Source organism: Geotrypetes seraphini, chromosome 2, assembly GCF_902459505.1.
Source record: "Geotrypetes seraphini chromosome 2, aGeoSer1.1, whole genome shotgun sequence".
Lineage (NCBI taxonomy): Eukaryota > Metazoa > Chordata > Amphibia > Gymnophiona > Dermophiidae > Geotrypetes > Geotrypetes seraphini.
In genome coordinates, this window is record NC_047085.1 from 345,900,681 (window position 1) to 345,913,405 (window position 12,725).

General features: G+C 37.5%; 1 protein-coding gene across 1 annotated transcript in view; it reads left to right on the forward strand.

Moving 5' to 3' along the window:
• Positions 1-10,352, forward strand: part of ZDHHC3 (zinc finger DHHC-type palmitoyltransferase 3) — an 85,231-nt gene extending 74,879 nt beyond the window's left edge. Inside the window, exons 8-9 of the mRNA XM_033930328.1 lie at positions 7,003-7,096; positions 10,325-10,352. Of these exons, the coding sequence (XP_033786219.1) occupies positions 7,003-7,096; positions 10,325-10,337 (107 nt within the window). The 3' untranslated portion in view covers positions 10,338-10,352. The remainder of the gene's footprint in view (positions 1-7,002; positions 7,097-10,324) is intronic.
• The last annotated feature ends 2,373 nt before the right edge of the window (positions 10,353-12,725 follow it).

The window sequence follows — 12,725 nt, forward strand, 5'->3', positions numbered from 1 at the left end:
CATTGTAGATCAGTTTCACGGCGGTATTTTGGATTAATTGCAGCCTTCTTTTTTCTTTTTGAGTAATGTTAAGAAGGAGAGAGTTACAATAGTCTATTCTGGATATTATTAAAGAATGAATTAGAATATTAATAGATTTAGGCTCTAGGAATTTGGCGAGTGAACGAATTAAACACAATTTATAAAAACATGTTTTGACAATATTGCTAACATGGTCATGATAGGTAAGTTTATCATCGATCAAGACGCCTAAAATTTTTATAGTGGTAACCAGTTCTAATTCGGTGTTATTGATAGAAATTGGAGAGCTTAATGCTGTATCTCTTTTCCAAGAAAAGAGCAATGATTTCATTTTTTTGAGGTTTAATGCCAATTTATTTGTGTTGAGCCAGTTTTTTATTATTACAAGTTTATTGTTGATAGTTGTAATGTCTTCTTTGTTTTCAGGATCTAATGGATGGATGAGTTGAATGTCGTCAGCGTACGCAAATGTTGTGAAACCTAGTGATTGTGCTATATTTAAAAGTGGGGAGAGGAATATATTGAAAAGAAGGGGGGACAGTATAGAACCTTGCGGGATACCATATTTTGAAAAGTAAATTTTGGACTTGCTGTCATTGAAGCTGACGATAGATGAACGATTCGATAAAAATAAAATGAACCATGTTAGAACTTGGTCTTTAATCCCAATTGAATCTAAGCAATCGATTAATAGGTCATGATCAATTGTGTCGAAAGCGGCAGTTAGATCCAGTGAGATTAAAATTACGGATTTGTGGTGGTCGAGGAAGTAATGAATATTATTGGTCAAACCTATCATGGCATATTCCGTACTATGGAATTTTCAAAACCCAGTTTGGTGAGGATGGAGAACGTTGGTTGATTCGACGAAATCTGAGCTTTGTTCAAACACAAGTCTCTCAGTAAGTTTTGCCAAAAAAGGGATGTTTGCAATAGGGCGATAATTAGAAATTTCGTCTGAAGTAACTTTATGATCTTTCAAAATTGGGATAATAATAGATTTTTTCCAATTCTGAGGAAAAGAAGCCGTGAGGAGACTGTTTTGTACTAAAGAGTGGATGAACGGACCCAAACAGGAGAAAAATTTTTTAAGGTAGAATGGTGGTATTAATTCCTCACGAGAGCCTTTTAGATTGATTCTACGCAAACTAAGTTCTATGTTGTTTATTGTTGGAATTTTAAATTTAGAACATTTGGAAGTAGGGATAGATAAAGGAATATTATTATCTGTAGAATGAGTAGAAGTACTTTGTTGAAATGTATTTCGGACAGTATTTAGTTTGGTTGAGAAATAATCCGCGATTTCTTGAGCTGTAAGAATGCTTTTTTGATTAGTATCTTTTTTTAATATAGGAGAAACTGACTTCACTAGTGAGTATAAAGCTGCTGGATTTTTTGCTTCTATGATTTTTTTGTTATAGTAATTATTTTTAGCTTGATTGATTTTTTGTTTGTAAAATGATGCCTGTTCTTTGTATTGTTGTAAATTTCTGAGAGATTTATTGTTTCTCCATTTTCTTTCTAGTGATCTCTGTTGTTTTTTTAAAAGCGAAAGTTCTTCTGTATACCAAGGATTTAGTGATTTGCGGTATGAAATTGTTTTAGATACTAAAGGAGCTTCATTATCTACGAGAGCCCTTAATGAGGATTCCCAGATTAGTAGTTGTTCGTCGAAAGTAGAGGAACTAAAGGTTGTACTGATGGAATTAAAAATAGCTGTTATATCGGTTAATTCAATTTTTGAGAAGGCTCTATATGAAATTGTTTTATGATTAGCTGGTAATAGGTTTGGTATGATTTGTTGGAATTTAAAATTGCAGGATATAAGATAGTGGTCCGACCAGGGTACTGGATGAACTGAAGGTTCTGAATAATTGAAAGGGGGGGATTTAGGTATAAGTATCATGTCAAGAGTATGTTTGGCTACATGAGTTGGTTGGTGAATAATTGTAGATAAGTTTACGGTATTAATAAGAGTTAGCATGTCCTTTGTAACTGAGATTGATTGATCTTCAAAGTATATGTTAAAATCACCCATAATCAGGGGATGTGGAGAGGCTGTGCAGTGATCAAATATTAGATTTTGTAATGTTGTTATGTTATTTTGTCCTATGGGAGGAGAGGCATAAAGTAGTAAGAGGTCAATGTTAGGATAAGATTTTATTTTAACGTGTAAATATTCGATAAGGACATTACCTAATGATTGGTCGCAACAATCGATCAGACCAGTTTGAAAAATGATGGTTAAACCACCGCCCTTACGATTTTGACGGTGATTCCAGTGATAATCGTAGTTTGGGGGGCAGCAATAAGATAAATAAGCTTCCTCTCCTTCAGAGAGCCAAGTTTCTATGATACAAAGAATATGAAATCCTTGGGCTAGGATTGTATCTTTTAGGAGATGATGTTTGTTTTTGATTGATCTGGAGTTAATTAGGCCTATTTTTAAAGTTGTATTATTGATTTTATAGTTATAAGTGTTTGAGGGTAAGGATCTGTTTGAGATATTATTAGAAAGTTAGGTAAAATAGGAATTTCCAATGTTGTATTTGAGCGGAGCGAAACATTACTTTTTAAAGGAGGACGATGGCCCCAGTGGACTGGAATATTATAGCTATTTGAGAACATATTGGCCTTTACGTTATTGGGTTTAAAAATGACGAACGATTCTAATGTTAATGTGTGAAGAAGAGATGAAATATTAGTAAAAAGTATTAAACCAAGTAAAAATGTAGAGTAAAAAAAGGGTATAAAAAAGGTGGCGCCCTCAGTTTGCGCACGAAGGAGTGCACTAAGGAGCAGGATCTGCTCCTTTTGTGTGCTCCTTTGGCGCACACCTTTAGCGTGCGCCTCTGCGGCGTGTGCCGCAGAGAGTCTGGGTGGATATAACATAGGCTAACCTGTTGGGGGCGGAGTCTGGCTCAACGCCGCTTTGCGGCGGCAAAGACAAGGAAGACACAAAGATGGCTACAAAATAAAATTACAGGCAGGTAAATAATACTGTTAAAAAATAAAATTACAGGCAGGTAAATAATACTGTTAAAAACATAAAAAACAAGTTAAAATTGCAGTAGAAGTGCCTAAAAAATAGTGCAGAAGTGCTGGAGTGCTGGAGCTTGCAGCGTGCGCCTGACTTTAGTACAGGAAGAGCCAGTCGGTGCTCTGGCTGCCCTCTCCTGCCTCTCCAGCTGCCCTCTCCTGCCTCCCCTTCGCGGTCAGAAAATACCACGAATGACCGCAAATTCGCGGGGGAGCATTGTATTGCCTAGAACTAATTGATAGTACAAATAAAATAAAATAATTTTAGTATGAGTGAGGGTCGGTTGTTGCCTATGAGGTGAGCAGGATCAGTGGATTGTTTCCACAAAATAACTCATTCTGGGTAAAATAACGCTTCAAGTTCTGAGGCTTACAACCCGCCTGAGAAAGTTTTTCTATTCTAAGCTCAGTTCTTTAGTTACTCAGTGGTTTCTTCTTTGAAGGTGTCATATGTGACCTGTTATCAGCAAATTTCAGCACTGGACTCTGCTAAAGAACATATTTAAAGGATCAATTTAGAAGTTTTGTGTTTTTTTTAAAAAAAAAGGTGATATAGAGCAAGACCTACAGCACTTTGGTTATGAGGAGTCAAGTCATGCAGTGGGTAACACTAATGCAGATATTTACTGTAATTATTATTAGAATATATTAACTGCCTTTTTGATGAGATTTGCCCTATACTGTATAGTATACAACAGTTGTAGCTTGGCATAAACAACGTATAAAAGCATAACAGTAGTGAAATGACCAAGTGTAAATACAATCAATGAGGAAAACTTGGAGGTAGGCAGTGTCAGAAGTATACACATTACAACAGCATTGTAGAACAACCATATAACAGAAATATGATAAATGTCAGCAGAATACAAATCTTTAACTATGCATATCCCTATTGTTCAAAATTTGCATACTATTTGTCCCTCCTTATAAAGAATCTCAGCGACACCACTCAAAGCTCAGAATCTTCATTACTTTAAACTTCACGTGTCATTTCGGCGTTGGTTCTCAATTTTCGCCCATTTAGACATAATTTTATATAACTCGTTGATTGAAATTTTTAATTAGTACTTAGCCTGTGGTTTCATACGTAGGGGATTTATGTAGCCAACATGTTTTACCCGATGCTTTATCAAGGCTTCCCCTAGAAAATCAGTCATTCCTGTGGTATAAGGTAAAGGTTGTCTGTTTTGTAGTTGAAGTGGTGAGAAAGAGGTGCCCCAGGTAGCAATTATCTTGGAAAGAGGTAAGGTCGCATATCAGTGTAGTACGTGCAATGAAATAGCTATAGTTTCAACATCTTTGTTTCTCCAAATGGGGAACGCATCGATGTAGCATAGGGGAGACTCCCAAAGTGCACAAGCCATGCACGGCCTTGATGCCTTTGAAACTTAAACTGTCCTTTTAAGGATGACTTAGATTTAAAGAAAGATTTCTACATACAGTTCCCCATCCTTTTGTTCTTCTCCTCTTTCTTTCTATCAATTGTAGTTCCAACCCCTTCTTCCCTTTCATTCCCGTTCGTCTTTGTTCTTAAAATTGTCTTTTCCCTGGGTTTGTTTTTATTATATTGCATTTTAATTGGCATATTGTTATGACATTTTTGTACACCGCCTAGAAGGCTCGAGTGGGCGGTATAATAAATTTTAAATAAACTTGAAACAGCAGAATCTCACCAACGGTAATGCAGCTAAATATCTGAATAATGGCCTAAATTGTGCCAGCTGGGATAACCGTATATGTACATGTCAATCTAATGCTGCATGTGGAACTGCAACGTCCAATTGTGTAGCATATCACATGCTCTGGGAAATTGGGAGGTGGCAGGATCAGGCACCAACTGAATAAGAAGCTCAACAAACCTCAGGCCAGGTGCAATCCCCATCACATAGGAGGGCTATGATGATAGTATGTAAGTCATTGCATCATTAGAGGGGACAGAACATCAATTTAGGAAATACAGAACACATTTTAAACAGGTACTTATTTTGTACCTGCCCAAATGAAGTATCAAGGGACTCTAAACAAAAAATATTGTCTGACCAAGTGGTCCAAATAATACCAAGCTAAATAGTGTTAAATCCCACTCTGATGTTGGGGAGTCCCTTGGTTTAACTATAGATCTCACATACATAGATACAGGGGGGAAAAGCCTCAGAAACTGGAGCCAAACGCATATTAATTTTTCAATGCACACTGTTTTAGCGTATTTAGTCAATTCTCCTCAATGCAGATATTGGCCAAAAAAAAAAATCCTTCAATAATATTTCTTTTTTAGTTTTAATATAATCTACATTTTCCTTGTGTCTATTTTTTATGATTCCTTATCTTCACTATAGCAACATAGGAAACACCCACAACTTGAAGGTACCAACAGATTATTCAGAATTTAAAAAGGTAACATCACTTATCTTGTTCCTTTTGTTAAATCTTGTTTTTTATTACTCTGTGCCTTTTAGGGAAAGAGCCAAAGCTGACGCGGCCAGCATTTCGCGGAACTCCCTTATTTTATCCGCTGCCTCAGGGCCGAATGTCTGGGGCACGTTATACTCTGAGAGATAAAAACATAAATTAGCAAATCTTGTTAGTTACTTTAAACAAAGCAATAGTGATCTGTACTTACATTCAGTAATTTTATCTGCCTGTATTTTCAGACACCGGCAAAATGGCGGCAGTGTTCTTTAAAAAAAAAAAAAAAAAAATCCCTCTCATGATGTCACTCCTACAAGCTAGTTTCATTGGCTATCTTGTAATGTGAAGGGCAATTAAGAAACAATTACAAACTATGCAAAATACAGCCCTAAGACTCATCTACTCGTTAAAAAAATATGACCACATCACAAAAGCATACCTTGACTCTCACTGGCTCCCAATACAGGTAAGAGTGCACTTCAAATTCTACTGCCTACTATTCAAAGCTATTAACAGAGAAAGCCCAACCGACTAACTCAATCCTCCTCATCCAGACACAGGAGAACCCACTCACTTTTCACACACACACCATCCAAAAATGTCAAACGAAAAAAACTATATGACAACCTAATAGTCACCAGAGCAGCTAAACTGGACAGACAAATCACCATTCTGTTGTCATCGACCACAGAGTACAAAACCTTCAAGAAAGATACTAAAACCCTACTCTTCAAAAAATACATAAAACCTATCTAACAGGACCAGTTCCTACCTAAACACGACCAGTTCCTACCTCAACACCACTTCTAATTACCCAACTAATGCTAAAATGCCTCTATTTACCCATCACTTACCACCTTAAGATAACAACTCTTTGGTAATTCTTATGTAACTCTTATGACATCTCTTATGCTATTCCTGTAAATTTTTATGTAAACTTTTTATGTAATCTCTGAAAACTTTTATGTAATCCGCCTTGAACTGCAAGGTATTGGCGGAATAGAAATCTCTAATGTAATGTAAACTTTCTGTAATATTCTCGGTAGAACATAGCTAATACTGATGACAAGTATATCTAAACTATCAAGATTTAAAAGGCACATGAACTCAATAGAAATGTTGCCATTCCATATTTCTATTGAGACCATTATGAACTAAAGTTTTAAGATGGAAAATCCAACTTTGTTCGGGCTGAGCCAGATATCTTCTGAAGTCCCCCCTCTCCTCCCTTTCTTCACTAAATCAAGTACTAAAGCTCTTAATGAGGAAAAATCATGTCCTTTGTCTACACCAGGGATCTCAAAGTCCCTCCTTGAGGGCCGCAATCCAGTCGGGTTTTCAGGATTTCCCCAATGAATATACATTGAAAGCAGTGCATGCACATAGATCTCATGCATATTCATTGGGGAAATCCTGAAAACCTGACTGGATTGCGGCCCTCAAGGAGGGACTTTGAGACCCCTGGTCTACACAGTGTTTAGCTAGTGGTGCCCCAAGTACCCGATTTTTTATATTACTTTTATGTTCCGTCAGGCAGATATCAAACTTCCTGGATGTCCAACCTACATAGATCAAATTACAGGGACATCTTATCAAGTGGACCATACCATCAGTTTTACAGTTTGAGGTGTGTTTAAGTTCGTATTCTTTAATGTCTACTGGGTTGCAAAAATTTTTTTTGTACATATATCACATATCTGACAGGATCCACAAGCTTGATGGCCTGTTCCTACTGTCTCATCGTTCATAGTTATATCAGGTAACAAGGACGGACAAAGGATTTCTGTCAGGTTTCTGTTCCTTTGATATGCTACATAGGCAGAGTGTATAATTATATGCATCCATCAGGAAGTGCTTGCATAAACTCTGTGACGGGGCCAGGGGTAAGCCTAGCGCTGGCAACCCGGCTCCCGCCCTAGGCGCAAGTATTAGCGCTCTTTGGAAGACCACAGCAGAGAAAAAGAAAAGGAAAACCTTCCACCAATAATTGCCAGTTCCAAGTTTTATTATCCAGTTCAATTGTACTGGTTCTAATACAGTCACACCGGTTGATGATGCTTGGAAAAGATTGATCACAAACAAAGTTCTCCTTATAGCCACTTTTTGTATCAATCAGAAAAGGGGAAAAAAAAACCTCCAAAACAAGTCCCTTTTAAACCGGGTTTCTTTCTCACAGTTCTGCTGCCATGCTTTGCATAGTTCTGGGCAGCATTCTGGTTTCAAGGACTTATATGCAAGAGCTTAGCTCCACTCTTTTGAGGCTTGGCACAATTATTGTATTGAGCCCACTGTGTTTCTTCAGGAAGTTCTCCCCTGCCTGAAGTATGAATATCCCCACTGACCCTTCTTATTTCTGGGCAGCAGAACCATCTACCTTTGTTTTAATGGTCTAAATTTCCCCTCCCAAAAGTTCTCACTATCAGGGATGTGAAATGTCAGGTCACTAAATCCACTCCCTGACTGACCTTTACGTCGGACCACCGGACCAAAAACCCACCACACTTCAAAGACGCACAAACCTACAAAGCTATTTTACATTTGTTAGGCTTTGTCTATAAGGGAAATGATGTAATTTAAACCACCATAGACCAGAGGTCCCCAAAGCCCGAATCCAGTCGGGTTTTCAGGATTTCCCCAATGAATATGCATGAGATCTATGTGCATGCACTGCTTTCAATGAAGCTGGGTACAGGCTATTCTCTGGAGCAGCATTTGGCCAGCCCTGCACATGGAGCTTTTCCCTTCCAATTAGCCTCTGCTTAGGAAGCAGAGTTTTGTCAATATGGCAGTGCTGTGGGACTGGAGGTTTCTTAGCAGAAGGCAGTAAGACAAAGCTACTAGCCTTCTGTTCCCTGTTCTGTGAGTAACGTCCTTTCCTTCAGGTTCCTGATACCCTCCCTCTGTTCTCAGCTGGCCTTGATTTATTCTGCTGTGTAACTTTCACTGGTGCTCTAGTCAGTTTTGCCTGTCAGCTCCACCCCTTTCCTTAATCCTTGCTGTTTCAGATTGCCTGACCAGAGGTTTTACTGGAGAATTAACAGATGTTTATAAAAGGGATTATAGTGACTTGGAACAGATATTCTGTTCTTCTCTGCTATCCCTTCTCTGTTCTGCCATGCCTGTCTGATCTTAGCACTGGGAACAGAGTTAATGGGCAGCTTCCTTGGCTTAGGAATAGGCACATTTGCTTTAGTGGCAGGGTTTAAAACAGATTTTGAACCAGTGACAGAGGCTTCTCTGTCACAACACGTTCTTGTTAGCTTCACAATACAGCTATCTATGCTATTATTTTATAAAGAAACTTAGAGGCCTACATTTAAAAAAAATAAAATAGGTGCCTTAAATAGTACTTTTAGTAAATGCATAATGTAAAATTACTCTCTTAGGAGTTCTTTTACGAAGCTGCAGCAAAAAAATGGCCCTTAGCATGGCCTTAAATAGGTTTTTACTGCATGCTATGACCATTTTTACTGCAGCTGTAAAAATGGCTTTAAAAAAATTTTTTTAGTTTTTTTAAATTAATGGTCATGCACTGTCACACATAACCATTAAAATATTTTACTGCATGAGTAATTACCATCACCCATTTTAAAGGCAATAATCACATAGCATTCCTGTACTAACCAGTTACCCCTTGGCTCTCCTGTATTGATAGAGCGATGAGACATTGAAAAATTCTGATAAACAAACACTGATATGTCTCTGTAAGTGGCTCAGACCAGCTGAAGTGTATTGCTGCAGGTAGAACCCCTAGTTTTGAGGCTCAGAGCTGGTTCTCCTGAGTCCTGTATATACTGTATAGAGGAATGAGACAGTAAAAGCTAGTCTGAGTCACTTAGAGCAACATAGAGTTTATCAAGAAGCTTCACAGCCTCATTGCTTAAGTGGACATGCTTTCAGCAGGTGAAGTAAAGATGATAAAATGTCAATGACTTCCTATAAATAGGCCAAATGTTTGCTCCAATGTAACTAAATGGATAGTCATAACTATTTTATATATTTTTTATTTTACAGTGGAAAACCTAGCATCCTTCTTCTAATAATCCTCAATTCACCTCAATATTCCAAAGAAGGCACTGATTGCAAAGAGCATATAGGCGCTATCCTGAGAAAAACTTGAGGACAATCAAGCAATCCTAACCTTTTAGCTAAATTGAATCACTAACTAGTGAAGCTCTTTCAATGCAGGAGAGCCAGGCCTAAGGAGAGACATGATTTTTTCTGTTTCAGCCCCCCAAATCTGGAACTTACTTCCAATTAACCTAAGAGAGGAAAAATTACTGAATAAATTTAAAAGCCTTCTAAAGGGCTGGCTTTTTAAAGATGCTTTTCAATAAACCGGCTTTATTATACTTGAGGGCAGGATGTGGAGGTTCACTGAAATAGGTGGAATCTGTTCTTTGAGATATGTGGGTACTTGTTTCCCAGCCTGTGTATATTAAACCTATACCCGATTTTATTTACTGTTTTTATTTTTTTAATATTGTATTTTATACTGCCCTTTTCCCTAATGTATTAATGTCTAGTAGTATTTAATGTGATATATGTGAATTTTATTATTTTTATTCGATTTGTTATTTGTTGTAAATCGCATCGAAATATGATTTTGCGATCAAATCAAAGAATATATTAAACCTGAAACTTGAAACTTGATATATCAGAGTTTTTCAAAAGGTTTCACAGACTCATTGCTTAAATGGACATTCTTTCAGCAATGTAGACATAAGATGATAAAATGTCAAATAGGCCAAATGTTTGCTCCAATGTAACTAAAATACAATTCATAATTTTTTTTAAACTATGGAAAATCTAGCATCCTTCCTCTAGTAATCCTCAATTTACCTCCATTTTCCAGTACCTTCATTTGAGCTCCAAAGGACTGCTTGAAGTTTCCCTTTCATCATCCAATGAAAGATACCATGTTTCAGAATTGGGAAGTACCTCTGCTTGTGCCTGTGGTTCCTAAAAAACTCAACTATCTTTATAGAGTTCAAGCATGTCCAGGGTTTGATAAATTGGAACTACAGCATCAGTCCCTTTTAGTTGAATCTGCTTTAAAAATATCATCCAGCACTAGAACATATGCAAGTACTCCTCCTGGGAGAGAAGGCTGTACTCTGGACGTATTTGGTAGAAGGCTCTATCAAAATTCTATGCTAGCGAGCTGTATTCTCAAGCTTTAACTTTTATATGACTTTTTTTATTTTAAATACTTAGTCCAGCAGTTGCCTACATTTGAGCAACATCGTTCTGCTGAGGTTATTGATCAATATCAAGAAGTCACTCATAATCTGGATACCAGAAAGTTCAGGCCAGATCTGTGTTTGATGCATTTGATGTCACTTCCAGAGCTTCAGCTCTGTCTATCACCATGCTTCAACAGACTTGGACCAAAATGTTCAAGATCGCCCCTTGTAATTCTTATGGTAGGAATTTGGTATGAGTATGGAGGACCACTCTGTCATGGTAGAAGTTATGATATGAAATTAAACAAAAACTGTCATGAAAGGTGTGGAATAACTTGTAAGTTTCATGATTCCATATCATTCTCTTCTTGGTTGGGCTGAGAACTTTTCAGTGGCCCCTTGTAGTGGCCCTGAACGCCCAACTATATGGATAGCTGGAAAAAAAAAAAAACCCACTAGCTTAGTGGCTGAATAAGCTAAGATAGCTTCACACTATCCTCCAGATATCATCAGATAGTGGGCAGGAATTTTTGCCTGGAGGTCTACAAGATTTTTCAGTGGCACTATTTGCATAGTGCTTCTTAATATTGATGGATGGGGGGGGTGATACATTTATCATCTGCCTTTAAACTTATAAACCTTTTTTCAATATTTGTCCATATGGTGTTTATTGGTTAGGTTCTCATAAGTCCTGGCTGATGGAATATTTCTTTTAAATTTGCGCAACTTTGTTTCAAAACCTGTACAATGCTGCCATCTAATGGATATAAAAAATATTGCTGTTGCTATGAACAATACAGAACATATTTGAGTTAATATGTCCCTAAGTTATAATGTGTTTAACAGCCCTACTGAAAGAAACCTAGATCTATTCAAATGCGCTAAGACACAAACATGATTCTCATCAGAAATGTATTTGACAGCTACAGAACAACCACAGTTAGCAAGATCAAGGTTTGAGCTTGTTAATCCTTCCTCGGTGTTTACATAAAAAAAGAGGAGTCACAACTTTAACAAATGCAGAGATGTGAAGTTATTCAGTTCTAGGCTGGAGATTTAGGGGATTTCTGATCACTCCATAAGTGCATTATGGGACTTGAAGCACTGATTTCAATGAACAGGATCAGTCACTACAAACCTCACACTGTTTAAGATATCAATTCAAAACCAAGTCTGGTCAAAAACTCTCCAGCCTGGAACTGGGTAGCTTGGCACCTCTGCAAATCAAGCCTTTTCAGGTTTTTTTAATATCCAATAATTGTTAAAGCACAAGACATCTATTACATGTCTTGGCCTTTATCTTGGCCTATGTTTCCTGACACCCTTCCCTCCAGTCAAAGCAAAACAAATTGGATGAATGCAACCAGAAAACCAGTTCCATGCAGTAGGCTAAATGCTAAATTTGGCCTTAAGCTCAGCATGTTTTATTTTCACTTCATTGTGAACATGATTTTTATGAGCACACCGGATGTTGGAATGATGTAAGTTTTCTTATGTAATATCATGGTTGGTGATTCAGCAGAGACTAAGTCAAAATGGCTGCCAAGCAATGACATAGTTCCTGCTTTTGGACAAGTTTCTGGTTAAGAATTGCCATACTGGGACAGACCTTAGATCCATCAAGCCCAGTATCCTGTTTCCAACAGTGGCCAACCCAGGTCCCAAGTACCTAGTTAGATCTCATGTAGTAAAACAAATTTTATGTTGCTTATCCTAGGAATAAGCAGTGGATTTCCCCAGGCCATCTCAATAATGGCCTATGAACTTCTTTTTCAGGAAATTATCCAAGCCTTTTTTTAAAAAAACACTCTGCTACGCTAACTGATTTTACCACATTCTCCAGCAACGAATTCCAGAATTTAATTACACGTTGTGTGAAGAAATATTTTCTCTGGTTTGTTTTACATCTACTACTTAGTAGCTTCATTGCATGCCCCTTAGTCCTAGTATTTTTGGAAAGAGTGAACCAGCAATTCACATCTACCCTTTCCATTCCACTCAGTATTTTATAAACCTCTACCATATCACCCCTGAGCCATCTCATCTCCAAGCTGAAGAGCATAAGCCGCT